Source organism: Protopterus annectens, chromosome 9.part0, assembly GCF_019279795.1.
Source record: "Protopterus annectens isolate FY-2018-M chromosome 9.part0, PAN1.0, whole genome shotgun sequence".
Classification (NCBI taxonomy): Eukaryota; Metazoa; Chordata; order Ceratodontiformes; family Protopteridae; genus Protopterus; species Protopterus annectens.
The window spans coordinates 90,860,254-90,877,248 of record NC_056743.1 but is presented as its reverse complement, the minus strand read 5'-3'; the positions used below and the strand labels follow the sequence as shown (position 1 = coordinate 90,877,248).

General features: G+C 42.7%; 1 protein-coding gene across 4 annotated transcripts in view; it reads right to left on the bottom strand.

Annotated features, from left to right (window-relative positions):
• The window catches only part of ANO5 (anoctamin 5), a 1,890,652-nt gene that overhangs the window by 206,358 nt on the left and 1,667,299 nt on the right, over positions 1-16,995 (bottom strand). For all 4 annotated transcript variants that reach the window (XM_044082599.1, XM_044082600.1, XM_044082601.1 and 1 more), the window contains 2 exons: positions 12,834-13,003; positions 8,070-8,167 (listed from right to left, as the gene is read on the bottom strand). In XM_044082599.1, the coding sequence (XP_043938534.1) occupies positions 8,070-8,167; positions 12,834-13,003 (268 nt within the window). The remainder of the gene's footprint in view (positions 1-8,069; positions 8,168-12,833; positions 13,004-16,995) is intronic.

The following is a 16,995-nucleotide window of genomic DNA, read 5'->3' as shown; positions in this document are numbered from 1 at the left end:
CGCCAAACAACAATACACAAAATGAAGGCGCTAATCTTCTAGGCCATGGTGTAAACGAAAGCCCCACTGTAGTCTGGGATAACAGAGAGTCACGTGCATCACTATCAGGCAAATGCAATGCAAACAGACGCTGCAGACAAAATATTCCAACTGATTGCACGGATCTATATTAGGAACAAAAGAGACAGTGTATAAATGAGAAGTTATGTACCTACCATAACGTTCCATGTTAGTTGTCTTCTTCTCGCCTTCTTTCTTGCTGGATGGGTTTGGAGCCGATCCTCGGTTCCAACTTGGCTTATACCAAAGCTCGAGAGCTATTTTTACTGGCTCAAGGTAACCCTGTATCCCACAATGCTAGGCGCTAACTACCCAGATCTCGTCTGATAGCTAGCACTATAGCAGTTCTGTCCCCAGAACAAAGGAGAGAGAGGCATACCCATATAGATAGCCATCCCAAGAAAAGGATAACCACTGGAGACCTATCGGTCTGTCCAGGCTAGGGGGTTGGAGTGCGGGACTCAAGAAAGAAGGCGAGAAGAAGACAACTAACATGGAACGTTATGGTAGGTACATAACTTCTCAATGTTAAGTTGTCAATCTCGCCTTCATTCTTGCTGGATGGGACCGCATCCCTAGCACCTCAACCCTGGGTGGCTCATCGGAACAGACTCTTGAGGATGGTGGAACCAAAGTTAGCTCGGCTTCTGGAGGCCATGTCCAATTTGTAATGAGAAATAAAGGTATGGGGAGAAGCCCATGTGGCTGCCGCACAAATTGAATCTAAAGGCAACCTGTCCTGAAAGGCTATTGACGTAGCTAAGGCTCTAGTTGAATGGGCTCTAGGTCTTGAAGGAAGCTTTTGATGCCTCAGTTCATAGATGAAAGTGATGACAGAGGCCAACCACCTAGAAAGGGTTACTTTGGAAACTGGAAGGCCTTTCTTCCCTTCAGCATAAGATAGGAAGAGCTGCTCAGATTTCCTAAATTGCTTGGTTCTATCCAGGTAGTAACAGAGTTGGCGATGAACATCCAAGAAATGCAACTTTTGTTCCGCTCTGTTGGAGTAATTAGGAAAGAAAACTGGGAGATCGATAGTCTGGTTTAGATTTGCCTCAGAAGATATCTTGGGTAAAAAGGAGGGGTTAGTTCTGAGGGACACTCTATCTTTATGGAAAACAAGATAAGGAGGACGAACGCAAAGGGCGTGAAGTTCTGAGACACTCCTCGCAGAGGTTATGGCCACTAGAAACAACGTCTTCCATGAAAGTAACTTCAAAGAACAGGAAGCCGCAGGTTCAAAGGGAGGGAGAATCAAGGAGGTTAAAACTAGATTCAAATCCCACTACGGTGGGGGATGTCTGACCGGAAGCTTAAGTAAAAAGATAACTTTAAGGAAGGCTTTACAAAGTTTATGAGACATAATAGAAGAGTTTGACAGGCCAACATGAAAATTTGAAATGGCCGCCAACTGGACTCTGATAGTGAACAAAGAAGATCCTGATTGAAAAAGTTCGGCCAAAAAATCCAGGACCGATTGGATAGGAGCCACGAATGGGTCTGTGTTCCTAGATTTTGCCCAGAAGGAAAAACATTTCCATTTGCTGGCATAAATCCTCCTGGTAGAAGATTTGTGAGAAGCTAAAATGATGTCACGCACCGAATGGGAGATAAAGGGAAGCCTGGCTAAGGTTGGAAGTGGAGCAACCAAGCTGTGAGGTTGAGAGAGGGGAGGGATTGGTGCAGCTTGCCCGACTGATGGGTCAAGAGATCTGGAACTGGGTCCAGATGCCAGGGCTGCTCCAAGAGGTAAAGATGCAGGAATGGAAACCAGATTTGTCGAGGCCAGTACGGAGCAAGGAGGATCATTGTAGATCTCAAGGCGGTAGCTTTCTGAATCAACTGAGTGATTAATAGAAAAGGGGGAAAAGCGTACAGGAGACCCCGGGGCCAATCGTGGACTACAGCGTCTCTGGGGGGGTGGCCAGGAAGAGGGAAGAGAGTGAAAAATTCGTGGCACTTGCTGTTCTGGGGTGTTGCGAAAAGATCGCAGCAAGGCTGACCCCATTTTCCGAAAATTTTCTCCACTACTGAACGCTTGAGAGACCACTCGTTCGGCATGAGAATGGCTCTGCTCAGCCTGTCCGCTATGACGTTGGAGTTCCCGGGGATATGCGGTGCTATCAGAAACCACTGAGATGAGATCGCCCACTGCCAAAGTCTGACTGCTTCTCGACATAAGGGATAGGACTTGGTTCCGCCCTGCTTGTTGATGTACCACACTACAGACATATTGTCCGTCTGAACTGCAATCGTCCCGATGAGAAGAGAGTCCTGAAGGGCTTGCAATGCTAAAAGTACTGCTCTCATCTCCAGGACATTTATGTGCAGGTGGCACTCGAAAGGTTGCCAAGTGCCCTGGACCGTCCTGCCCTGAAAATGCCCCCCCCCCCACCCGATCAGGAAGGCATCCGTTGTTACTGTAGCAACCGGGGAGGGGAGAACAAAGGGTCTGCCCTGAATAACTTGAAGGGAGACCATCCACCAAGACAGGTGTTTCTTGTTTTACTGGGTTATTAAAATGTTGTGTAACATCGGGAGCTGCTGGAAGGACCACTGAGAGAAGAGCATCCAATGAAGGAGTCGCATGTGGAAGCGAGCTAAGGGAAGTAACGTAATGGCAACCACCATGAGACCTAGAATCTTCAGTACAAACTTGGCCTGGATTTTGTTGTTCTGAAGGATATGAAAATCTTCACGAATATCTGAGACTCTTTGTGCTGTTAGTTTTGCAGATAGTCCGACTGTGTCTAATATGGCGCCTATGAAGGTAATAGACTGACAAGGCGACAAAGCAGACTTTTCGAAATTTATGGAGATACCTAGCTCTTCGCAAATCTGAATGGTGTAATCTCTGGACTGAATAAGTTGATGCCTGGTGGTGGCGGTAAGGAGCCAGTCATCCAGATATGGAAACACCTGGAATCCTTGACGCCTCAGATGAGCCGTAACCACTGCCATACATTTGGTGAACACTCGGGGGGCTGTAGTGAGACCAAAGGGCAGGGCCCTGAATTGGTAGTGACTGGCCCCCAGCCGGAAGCGGAGAAACCTCCTGGAACGCCTGTGCATTTTGATGTGGTAGTATGCATCCTGAAAATCTAGAGCGCACATCCAATGGTCCTGGCCCAAAAAGGGTAGAATGGACTGTAGCGTGACCATCTGGAACTTCGTTCTTTGAACAGACTTGTTCAGTCTGGTGAGATCCAAAAATGGTCTCCAGTCCCCTGTCTTTTTTGGTACCAAAAAGAACTTTGAGTAGATTCCGGATCCTTGCTGGTCTGTGGGACTGGTTGGATGGCCCTTTTTCTTAGCAGTTTTGAGATTTCTAATACTGCTTGTTCCCTTAGACCGGGTGAAACATCTGGAAGGGGCCTTTTTGGCTGTTTTGGGGTGTGGACAAAGGGAATTTTGTAACCCTCGGATATGATCGACCGTACCTATCTGTCTTTGGTGAGGGAAAGTCAGGCTTTTGGGTATAGTGATAATCTTCCCCCGACTGCCTCCGAAGGTGGACAGTCAGGCAGATTCTCAGGGATGCTGGAAGGGTTGGCCAGAGACAGCTTCTCTGCTACCCTGATTCTGCGGACCCCCTCTGCCCCTGGGGCGGCGTCTGTTATAGTCCCTCCCCCCCGCCTCTAGAGGGGAACTCACCTCATGCGTTCAGCGCGACTCCCTGTGGTTTGCGGAACCACATTTTTCCACCTTTCTGACCTTTAGGGTATGGTCTAGATGGGGTGGAAAAACAGACTCCCACGGCAGAGAGAGTCTTGCCTTCTTGTTCGCATCTGGTCAAAGTATCCTTCACCTGAGGTCCAAACAACGCCGAACCATCAAAGGGAGAGTTGGTGAAGGACGCCTTAAAGGGGTCAGCAAAGTTACAAAGCCGCATCCAGGCGTGACGTTTTAAGGCAACGCCTGTGCCTGCAAACCCTACTCGCCCCATCAGCCGCATAAGAAATAAGCCGCATGGAGGAGTTAACAATCGAGTTTAGGGTTGCCAGCTGGGAGTTGATTTTGTCCTGAGACTCCGCAGCTGTTGGATCCTGTAGGGTATCACCCATTTCTTTGAGCAAGTCTCTTTGAAGGCGGGTGAAATGACATAAGTAATTCAGTGACCGCATGGTAAAGGTCGCTGAAGAAAACATCCGCTTGCCGTACCTATCCATGGTCCTAGATTCCTTATTAGGAGGATGGATAGGTACTGAAGGATCAGCCAGTTCCTTCTTAGTGGCTGCTGCCACCACCATGGCATCAACAGGGACTCCCTTGGTCAAAAACTTATCAGAAGGGGCTGTGATAAATTTTGAAGGCCTCCGTGGGGTAGGTTCCATCGAGTCAGGGGCCGTCCATGCCTTCCTGGCCACCACTTCCATAAGGAGGTCAAAGGGCGGAGACACCCAGGAGGTGGAAGGGCGAGAACCAAACGCCTCTAGGTAGACCGACTCACCCTCGGAAGGATTGAGGGCAGACCAGTCCCCCCTCTGCTTGAGGATCTCAAGGATGTCAGAAAAGGAGACATCCTCAGAGGGGGATCGTGGGGACCCTTCCGACTCCTCCAAGTCGGTGTCAGATGTGACGGACTTAGGGGAGTCCACATGCTTGCTTCCTCTTACATTTCCTCTTCCAAGGGGGCTCCCCTGACGGATCAGGGGGAGGCCTCAGAAGAGAAGGATGCTCCCAATGGGGGCCCCTGAGGCGTAGGATCTCTGCAGTCAGGGTCGAGAGGATGGGTAGAGACCGTAGCAGGCACTACAGTGGGAGGAGCTGAGGGAGCCGACAGAGGAGCAGGCACAGGGGCCAGCACACTCCTGATGACCTCGAAAGCACCCCTATCAGGCAGGGAAGAAGGTCCCTGCTCCTAAGAGATAAGGACCCCTCCCAGCACCGAGAGGGATGGCTCCGAGGCCGATGTCGGAGCCGAACTCACCTGCGCCGAGGCTACGAGGGAGAACGGGATCAGACAAGGGTCCGATGCCACTCACCCCCTCGGAGCCGACAAGGGAGTCACGGCACCCGGATCCCTCAAAGGATGGCACCATAGAAGAAATTGGAGCAGACGACGGAGCCGAAATGGGTGGTATCGGCTCCGATGTGTCGACGGTCCTGGCTCCCACAAACTCCGGCTCCGAACTCAGAGGAAGAGTCGGAGGAGGAATCGACGATGGAATGAGGATAGCCACTGTCTGTTGAGAAGGGCTATGAAACATCTGGGCCAGTGCCTGTGACTTAAGGAGTCTGCTAACCACCCTCTCAAGGTCATGGTCCGAAAGCCTGGAAGACAGAGGAATGGGACCGATGGCTGCGCTCCCAAAAGCAAAGGAGATCTCGGAGCCGAATCGATGGACTCCAAAGAAGGGAGCCTGGAGCGACTCGAAGACAGTTCCGACGTGACTATCGGAGCCGACTGAGTTCTTGAAGCCTCGGCTCCAGCCGGAGCCGATGCAGAAGCAGAAGTAGCGCCACTGGTCGAGGCTCTGTACTCAGAGCCGATGATTTAATGGGCTTAGAAGGTTTGCCCGATGAGGACTTGGCCGGGGAACCTTCGGGCTTCAACAAGCCTCTCAAAATCAACTTGTTTCTGCGTTCCTGCAGGACTCATGGACTGAATGCATGGCAGACAGAACAAGAGTCCTGCAGGTGCAGAGGGCCTAGGCAATAAACACGAAGTGTGACAGTCTGTCAGAGATATTTTCTGACAGCACGAGTCACACTTCTTGAAGCCTGAGACCTTGGACTCCTTAGACACCTTGTGGTAAAACACACACACACACACACACACACACACACACACACACACACACACACACACACACACCACACTAAAGAAAACTTAGTCCAGTCACTTCACCACACCAAAGACTAAGATTAAAATAATTAACTGAATTTAACTGAAGACAAAACTAGAGTACAAACTTGGCCCAAAGGCCTGATAATATGAGGAGAACGGTAGGACAGAGGTGTTAGAAAAACAGACCCAACAGGGGACTATATACGGCGGGTTACTCAAAGGGTAAAGGGGAAATAAACGTACATTAACCCTGAAAATAAAATGGAAAAACCTTACCAGAAAACTGCTTCTGAAAAAATTTTACCAGAGAGCTGGCAAAAACGCAACCTTGCAGCTAAGCGGCAAACGAGATCTGGGTAGTTAGCGCATAGCATTGTGGGATACAGGGTTACCTCGAGCCGGTAAAAATAGCTCTCGAGCTTTGGTATAAGCAGAGTCGGAGCCAAGGATCGGCTCCGAACCCATCCAGCAAGAAAGAAGGCGAGATTGACAACTTAACATCATGGGTTTAGGAAAGATGAATTAAGTTTAAAAATGCAATGGTTATCCAGGCAAATTTCTCCAAACCATGACAAGCATCCAAGAAACAAAAAAGAAAAAGACACTAACAAAAAGAATGCATCACTTTTAGCGATACCCATGGAGACAAGGCAGAAAATGCAGGCATTAGTTTTCATGGCTGATGTGAAATACAAAAGCTGTACAACTAAGGATAAGATAGCAGTGGATTTTCTATTGAATAAGTTCAAGAAATGAGAAGGCGTGATTTCAGTCTGACAAAGTTTCTTGAGTAGTTTTTGTTTTTTAAGGAAATAATGAGAAAATAAATTTGTGGCTTTCACAGGAGATGGTAAGGATACTTCAACTGCATTATTTCTGTTGGGAGGTTAGAAGCAAAGCAGATAATGGCTGCTGCCAGTGGTATGGAATGGATTATATGCTTTAGTCTGTGCAAGTTTTAGGATGGTTTACAAGGAGGTATTTAAGGTTTATTGAAAAAAGGTAAGAACGGTGAAATGGATAACTGGTGACAAACTGCTAAATAACAACTATAAAATTTAGCACAAACATTACAGGCCAGATCAAGTGATAAACTGGAGTGAATAACAGAAGAACAAATGGGTGAAAAGGTAAACATAGAAATACAAGACAGAACGACATGGATGGAATGTTTTTAGGGAGGAGAGTAGAAGCTGTTACTGTGGATAAAAAGTTTCTGACAAAGGTAAAATGTGTAAATACAGACAAAATATTGACAATGAAGTAATGCCTAAAACAAGGAAATGGACAGTCGCTGTAACATGCATTGATCAATACAGGTTTGGAGATGTACTATAGTTTTCTCTAACAAGATTTGAGGTAATGAAATAAAATGTAGAAAAGTAAATGAGTGCGACTGGAAATGGAGAGAACTTGGAGACAGTTATTTCTGACGATTTTGTGTACTTGTGGAAGAATCTATATTAGGTTTTGCTTCTTAAGTTAAGTGCCACGGGATATTAAATATCCCCCCAAGGTATCATCATTTCAGGCAGATGGGGTCTGGATTTAACATCTTATCTGGAAATTGGTACCTTAGGAGCGTAGCACCCTTTCTAAGCTTGTACCACAGTGTCAGTACTAGTGTATGAATCCAAGCACCTGACGTGGGGGCAGAACCCACATCCTTAGAATATGAGCCAATAGGCTTCTGAAAGCATAAATCTACCTTTGAAATCAGGGACACATACAGACAAGATTTCTATCAGCACAGTTCTCAAGGCTATGATTTAATTCAATAACTGAACAGAGGACATTACTTTTTACCTGCACTTTCCTTCAATTTAACAGTGTAAAGGCAGCTCATCAAATAAGCCATCAGTTAAAGAGCTGGAGTACAATGCAAGGCTAACAGTGCTGAACATGAGTATAATTCCTTTGACATGAACTACTGCTGTCCTTCCCCCTCAACCTACAGAAAGTGCTGTCCAGCTTTTAAAAACTGTTGCACCCCCTTCCCTCTTTATTTTAAGCATTCTATAGCCACCCATTCTCACATTTACTTTTGGGTTACCACAAGTCTTAAGCCATTTGTGTCTACTGAAGATTAAAGTTGTTAAACGTAATAAAAAAAACAAACAAAAACAAAGAAAACAAAAAACTTAATATCTCAGAACAAATGCCATTTCAATTTTCTCACCCAGCCAGGTAAAGCTGAAAGGAACTCTGTTGTACTTACGGTACAAGGGCTTCTTGAATGTTGCCCCAGATCTGCTTGCCAGCCATAACAATTGTAAGCTGGGTGGTAAGTTCAATGAGGCAGCCACCAGGGTCACACTGTAAAGGTAAACACATAAAGAGAGGTAAGGATTTTACAGCTGCTATTTACTAGCAAAGATCTACAAAGATGTAGCAGAATGTAGCCCAATTTTGAAAAGCAATTTGTTATAAACTGATTTTGTTTTCTTGTGAGGATGCAAGTCAGGGAGGCACTCAACCTACTTCATCTCATCTTCATCACAATACATAAAAAAACAAAAGACAAATCACAAAACATTAAACATTCAGCAATTACTGATGAAAACGGTGCTGATTTATTTACTATTTCTATACATTCTGTGAGTTACAGTACTTGCTATGGCACATCTCATATGAAGAAAATCACTACTGCTCAACACTATGTACATTTACTTATCCTGAAAGGATGAAATCAGGTGCAATATTTGTAAGCAAAAATACCAAACAAAACAAAAATTATGGTAACAAATGTTTAGGAAAAATGCAGACAAAAATCAGGAGCAAAACAACAAAAGCAGAAAATGACATCAGACCTATCTTGTCAGCCCAACAGATATCAATAAGCCTATATACAAATGGTAAAATGTATCAATACAAACCTTATGCGTTATTGGAACCAGTGTGTGTTTTTTACCATGTTAAACAAAAGATACAGTGTGAGCTTTGAACATGGTATTTTCTCAATGGGCCACTGACTGGCAAATGGGAAAGAGTAAGCAATTCACTTGGAAAAGTGACTACTTGGCAGCCACAAGATCCTCATTTCCAACAGCAAGGGGGACAAGAAAGTGGTTGGTCTCCCAACATTCAGACAACACCCATAGCTAACAGCTAAGGTGCAGTGCAGACATCGAGTCCAAGCTCACTCTCTTAACTAGATACTGCCACCACAGAAATGGAAGCTGGATGGACTTGTTCAGGGAAACATCCAAATCCATCCACCTTCAGAAGGAAGTATGCACTCATCCTGAGGTGCACTCTAGCTTTATGAAAATCAGATATGGTTTCTGAAACACAGGAGCACAAAGCCCTTAAATGCACTACATAGTGAAAAATGAGCACTATAAAAACATTTTGCAAGAAATGAATGTAACCACCAGTGAGACAATAAGCTGAAACATGTACCAAGTCCCACTGAGGGGATGAACTCCTCAGTGGAGGATGAAAATACAACACTCAAAATAATTAACTGAGGAGCTGTGCTGAGCTAAAGTAGTCGTCATAAGATGATGATGTAATGAAACACCTTAGACATGCAGCCTGACCATGAATAATCAAGGTCCAGATCATACAAGATTCAGAAACAAGTTAGAATCACCTGCAGACTGACAGACTGGTGTTAGTCACTCAAACTAAGAGCTTTTTTTCCACTTGGAAGTACCAATATATTAAGAAGGCAACTTCCTGGCACCCTCACCCTTCTCTTTGCCCTCACTGGCAAGGCCAGGGGAATGAGAATGGTCCTCATCATAAGCCAGCCCATGAGGTGGAGATGGTGGTGTCATAAGCAGTGAAGAAACCTTCCTAAGCATAGCTATGGATTTCCCTACCAATATGGACCCAACAGTTTGAAGTCATACCCTTTTCAGCAACCAAGGGGTAATAAGTTTTGGGTCTTTAGTCTCTGAACTCTAATGAGGCACAGAATCAGAAGTAATGGTCCCCTGTACCATGGGAGATACAGCACATCAGATTCATATTATATGATCGAACACCAGAAATAGGGAATGATCTATTATCGAACCCAAATGCACAAAACCACAAAATGTCGAAGAAACGATCAGCAAATTTTTTCCCAGGGAAAGAAAATGTACAGTCAACATAAAGTGGGGGCTTTGCCCCCCATACTCCCCTACCTTAAATATACCAACTCCGAGATTGCACCACAGTGAAGAGAACAGCAAAGTCCAGAGAAAGACCCAGCAAATTTTTTCTCTGGGAAAAAATTTGTTGATCCATTCCTTCGATATTCTGGGGTTTCATGCATTTGGATTTGACAAATTAGCGTTCACTATTTCTAGCGTTCGATCATGTAAATAGGAACCCAAGCACATCCATTACTACCTCACCATGAAACTCCCAAGTGGATAAAAGTTGGATCACCATTGTGGACCACTTCAGAAGACCTGGCTCAGGCAGCACCTTTGAATCTACACCTACAGCAGAGGACTGGAGGTCTGCCTCAAAGCATCAGCCAGTTTGTTCAACTCCCTGGGAATGTAAATTACTGAGAGAAGGAAACTCTATGGCCTAATGCCAGAAGTGCACTGCCTCTCTGCAAATAGTTTACGATCCACATAAATAGTTTTCTGACCCCTCAGAAGACTGATACTGTGCTTCATATAGCTGGATGTCTCCTCTGGTACCTCCATTTCTTAATATAAAATTTAATACTGCTGTTAATATTAAAGATTGTTTGAGGTGAGAATGGCAATAGTGATAATTTAAAGTGACAATGGAATTGAAGAAAAGTGGAGAGGATGTGTTTCTGGAAGAGGAAATGGACAACAAAAGTGAGAGACTGTAGCTCTAGCTTGGAGTTGCAAGGATGACAAAGTGATGATGCAACTTAATATGAAAGATCCTGGATCCATGTTGAGAAAACCAGACTTGGGCCATGCCTCCTTGCAACATCACAAAACCCGCCCATTTCCTGATCATTTTGTTACATCAATGACACATTACCAGGGGAACGTCCACTTTTTCCATTTGTGATGCCTTTTTTCTGCAGATTTACTATGCTTTTAGTACAAAAAAGCATAGTAAACCCAAAGATTTAACAAACTTCGATAGTCTATTTCTTTTTCCTGAAAGAAAAAATCGGAGTTTGTACAGTTTTTCCAGACTACCAGACAATCTGTTTGATTTCCGGATAGTCCAGAAAAAAACAGATAAGTCGCAACACTAAGAATTATGTTGATTAAGTGTTAGTATGCTGCAATATAACAAATCAAGGGATAATAATGAAAAAGATGAGGAAAAATGTAATGTATGAAGGCATCTCTGCCTCAGTTTAAAAAAATCTCAAACAAATTCAGGAATGGGTAGTTGCATAGATATATATATATATATATATATATATATATATATATATATATATATATATATATATATACATATATACATACATACATATACATACGCACACACACACACTGCTTGTAAAATACTTCATAGAAAAAGCAGCGAGCACATTTTTACAACATTCAGGGCAAGAAAAAAAATTCATCTTCATACTAGCTCTCACACCTCAGGAAGAGCGTGGAGGGTCTACTGACAGTCATATCTTAGGAATATAAAATGACAATCTTTATAAAAGCCTGCAATTTACACAATTTATTTCACTGCAGATGTATAATTACATTGAACATCTTAAAATACACACAGAAATTTCTCTCAAGAAAAAACTGCAAACACTCCAATTATAGAAGGTATTAAGATGCCTTTGACTCGCACTGTTGCTATTGCAAATCAATGGACTGGGAAGACATCATATCCTTCTGTCTAGTATGACTCACAATGGGGACCTGAAACAGAGTCTAGGAAAGGGACAACAAGGCACTAATGCAATATCATGTTAATATGGCAGGCAAAGTGTTAGCCATTTTGCAAAAAAAAAAAAAAAAAACTACAATTTTGTAAGAAACCCTTAAGATTGATTTTGCTGCATTAAAACAGTGCAGAAAAAGATACGCTGAAAAAGTGGAGCTCCAAAGAGGAGTTTTCCTTTAAATGAATTTGAAGGAGGGAAGAATTTTATTTTAAAATAGTGGTATTCTTGATTTTAACATAAAAATAGAGCTACTGCATAATTTAATATACTGGTAATGGGAGGCAAGATTACATCACCTACAGTTACAGGGTTTCTCTTCCTGAATACATGTTATGTATGTGAGCATTAAATTGTCATTTTGCATGCTTTTCTGCTGTAAGATGCTTGTCTCTATCCATGCTGTTGTTTATTACATTTTATACTATACTATGCATCAGAAGTTCCAATCATGGATAAAGAACATTCACATACTAGTTCACTCATCTTGTTATCACAGTTATACTGCTGATTCTCAGCAGCCTCCCCGTGTTATGCAATGGTTAAATAAATGGAAGGCTCTAGAAGTGAAACCTAGCTGGATAAATATCATTTGCAATCTCAAACAAGAGAAAATCACTGCAGTGTTCTTTATGTGACATTCAGCACACTATGGTTTGAGCAGTACTAAGACTTGTTGTGTCTTTCGGCTTTGCCCGGTTAGGGGTAGTCACAGCGGAACTCCGGTCCGCTAATGATTGGCAGTAGACTTTTACGTGCCGAGTTGCCAGCCCTGCCGCACAACCTTCAACGAAGGTACACCCATTCACGCATGTCTCCACACAGAAGACGCTTTAGCTGAGAATCGAACAGGACAATGTCTTACTGTGAGGCGACAATGCGACCGCAGCACCACCACCGCAATTGAGCAATACTAAGACTGCTGTGTTAAAAAGGAAATACAGAGATACTTCATACTGAAAAATCAAGTATTTGGAAGAAAACAACATCTGAACATGGATTATGTCATATTATAATTCTGTACTTTCATTGGATTTATAATGTGCTACATTATTCTGTGTGAATTATTTTACTGATCTTTCACAATGAACTGTAATTATAATACTAATGTCTCAATTATTTGTATTAATCTGCTTACAAAGCAAAAACCCGTACCTCTTCATTTCTCCAGTGTCCAAACATGTAAGTATACTTTGGAGGATGACCAACAAACTTCCCCTTGAAGAAGGCCACATAGAAACAGGAGGAGTAGTAGTTGACAAATTGAAAGAGAAACATTTTTGTAGTGAGTCTGTTCTCATACTCCAGGTGAGTTCTTGGAATTTCTGTAAAACCACAAGATAATGTTATGTTTCACAGTGTTAATCAAAGGCTTTCAGCATTCTGTTTATAAATTAATCAACTGTATCAAACCAACTTGTGAAATGCATAACAGTAGCAATCTGCTTCAGGAAATGTTCATTCCAACATGGGATAACTAGGGTTACCACCTGTCCCACTTTGCGAGGGACAGTCCCTCTTTGGGCAGTTGTGTCCTGCATAAAAATTGAAAAAATGGCAAATGTCCTGAGATATTAGGACAAACATATTTCCTATATTTAATGTAATAGTTGCATATAACAGTTATTCTGTTTCTGAAACACCTAAATGTTATAAAACAGAATAAGCAACTAAAATGCTACAAGAATAAGCATTTATTTAGGCAAAAAAGTGAAGTTCTGTCCTTTGTATTGGCCGTGGGTATGTTTTGCCTTGCAAAATCTGACGTTTGTACAAAAAATGGGCCACTTTGGGCATTTGAAAAGGTGGCAACCCTAGGGACAACTAAGAACTCTAGTGAGGCATACTGCATGATAAACAAGACATGCCATAAGCTTTTCTCAAAATGTTCTGTCAAATATTTGAGAATGAGAGTTGTGGTCACACCATGCAAAGCTTACTAGTATTTTACTTCTTAAAACAAATGGCTCCTGAAAGGGATGAGAGAAATCTTCCATGACTAGGCCAATGACTTTCTTGTCTATTACTTATGTATTTTACATTTATTCATTGGGCACAAAGGCCTCTCTTCCGTGGAGGCCTGGGGAGAAAAGCTGCAGCACATTAAGTGGAGGCCTGGGGAGAAAAGCTGCAGCACATTAAGTACAATCAGAATATTTTATCAACAATATCAGGCAGAATACAATTAAAATGTACAATGTCAAAATAGATAAGGTAGCAACTATACATTTAGTAGTGAGGCTTCTTATACTAATTATACTTTATCGAAATACAGTTAAATAAAAACTATGCAGTAGGATACATGTCACAATACAGAGTTACTTACAAAAGGTGGATAACAAAAGGTTGACTTAACTTTGATATACATCAGTGGTAAGAGAGTTCGGACAGGCACACACAGAAGGTGGGGTGGGTGAAGACAGAGTGACAGCTGGTACAGGAGAGCCAAGGCATAGCAGAAAAGGAAGAAAGCAGAGATGTTATACTTATTCTGGAGATGTACAGCCAGAGAGCCAGGATGTTGAGGTGTTGCCTTGGGTGCGTTTTGAATGCCTGTTGGTTTTTAAGAAACCTGAGAGCATGGTGGAGGGCATTTCGGAGGGTAACTACAAAGTTTGAGTACAAAGAGGCTACCGATGCATTCTGGGCTTTCGTGATGGAGAAAAGGAGTTTGTCTTTAGATCAAAAAGCTTTAGTAGGGTGGCAGTGTTGAACCATGCTTCTGTAGTGCTGGACAATTACTACAGTACTATATTTGACTGAGTTTGTAGCAGCTGACAATAGTGGAGATGATGTGGGAATTCAGTGCAATGTAGTTGTTTAAGGGCAGAACTGATGAGTTCTAAAGGGGTGATTTGAAGCTAAGTCAGCTATTTTATTGTAGCAATGTTCTAGCTTTGTTTGTGTAGACATATGTAGGCTAGTCAAGAGTCAGGAGGTATAAGGTATGGTAGGCAGGAGATAGGCTTTAGCTATGGTTTCTCTGGTTCTGTCCTTTAGCTACGGTTTTGTTCTACACTAGAAGCGAAGCCTTTGGTGTTTTTTTTTTCCTTTTATTAACAGTTTGGAAGTATAGGTCAAATTTCAAGCTTCTAAGAGTTTGCTGTTAAAAACACCCTGATTGAACAGGTCCATAATTAAGTGACTTTGACAATACTTTTGCTTTGGGAGAATGTTTTAATGGTGAAAGGTATTAGCTTTTGTTTTTTTCTTCTGGTTAAGGAGGAGTTGTGAGTTGGCATTATTGAGTAACTGAAGTTTTTGTAGGTTAGAGGCTGTGCAGAGGAGTGTGGAGTCATCCACATATTGTATAAGAGTGGCGTGCTTGGAATCAGTGTGTAGATCATATATAAATATGTTAAACAGGAGGGGGGCAAGTATGGAATCTTGTGGCACTCCTACAGTAATGGGTAGAAATAATGAGCACTCCTGCTGCCATTTGACTGCTTGGACTCTGTTAGATAGTTGTTAAACCACGAGAGGGAGGAGGGGGAGATGTGCAAGGAGGAGGAGATTTTTAGTAATAGTTTATGGTGTCAAATGGTGTTGAATGCTCTGGACAGGTCTAGGAATAAGGAAGATACTAGGCTTCTAGTATTTCTGTTTTTATTAATGGTATCAGCAAAGTGAAAAGGGCAGTAGAGGTGCTATGTTTGGGATGAAAACCATGTTGTGTGGGGGAGAGAAGATTGTTTATAGTAAGGTACTGCAGTAACTGGCAATGGATATACTTTTCTAGTATTTTAGATAATGAAGACGGGATGACAATTGGTCTGAATATAAAGGAGTCAGCAGAGGCTCCTCCCTTGTGCAGGAAGTATGTATGCCTTCTTCCAAATGGATGGAACAAGACAGTCTAGAATGAATCTGCTTAGTAGTATAGATATTGGATATGACACAGCCTCAGTTGTGAAAGTTACCTACAAAAGAGCTTGTAGATTTAATTTTTAGGAAATATTTTCCTTATGAATGAGATAGGGACAGGTTTCAGTGAGAAGTGACCATCGATGGGGTTTTATTGCTGGGGGTTTGGTTTGATAGTGGGATTGCCTTTAATATGTGAGGATACGGTTTGAAAGAACTATTTGTTAAAGTTAGTAACTGTTGTAGTGTCTTTCTGGGGAGGGAGGAAGTGAGTTGTTGACATCCCAATGACCAGATTTTAGGATTATTTTTGTCGGTCTGCTGTGAGTTAAAAGTAGTGGAGTTTTTTCTCTAGCTTTATACTGTGTTTGGTTTTATTCTTATGTGTCTATAGTGTAGAAGTTTTTCCTGCAACTTGCTGGCATGCCATGGTTTTCAGGCCTTGTCCCTAAGCACCATTAGTTGCCTACTGTTTTTAGATAGCCATGTTTCTGGACTAAGTTTAACTCATTCTTTTAATGGGAGCATGTTCATTAAGAATATTTGGTAAAGGTACTGTTAAATTAGAGAGTGGCTTCATCTAAAGAAGAATTTTAATATATTCCAGTTGTACTGCTTGAGAGAGGAAATTAAATTGCCTACATTAAAAGTGGATAGGTTATGTACATTCTTCTATGTGTGACATTTTATGCATACAAGAATGTACGCAACCTTGGTTACTATGTGCACTAAGAATTTCCTGTATTGTGTTATGTATGTGCAATATGCTGGGCGAAGTAAAGGTCCTTCCAGGTTCATCTGCAAGAGGTAAAATAATCAAGATTGGGTTTATTTTCAAAAGTCTTGCTTGTTTTTTTTTTGCTTGCTTTTAGAAGGATGCTTGGTAGGAATGGTATCAGAAAGAAGGCATGCAAGGAAGCCCTCGTCTCAGATGACACTGACTGCATTCTTACTAGGCCACACTTGCATGGGTACCTGGGAGCAGAATTTCCTTAAATGTTGACTGCCATTACAGGAAACCAAGCCCATCTTTAGGACTACTATTTATGTACTAATGTCTGAAAGACCTGCGTGTTTAGTTGGCATTCATACCAGGGTGGAGAAGAACGTGCTCAGGTGGTCTGCCAGTGTTGTGTTTGAAGAGACGCAAGTGGACTGGAGGTGCAGGGCTCTGCCCTGAAGCCAATTCGCTATCAATATCCAACCTGCACACAACCAGTAGGAGTGGGCAGGGACAACTCTTGGCTCTACTTCCTTGAAGGTTTAAGAAATTTAGTAAGTCTAAACTGAAGAAATTCTAGTAGTCTGCCTTCTGGCTTCCTGTAGAGTACAGACCATTTCAACTGGAAACGGTCACTGAAGGGACACAGAGACAGTCTGCCTGCTTTGGTATCTACAACAACCCTCAAGTATCACTGTGGATGAGGGGTGCTTACTAATGTACCACATCACA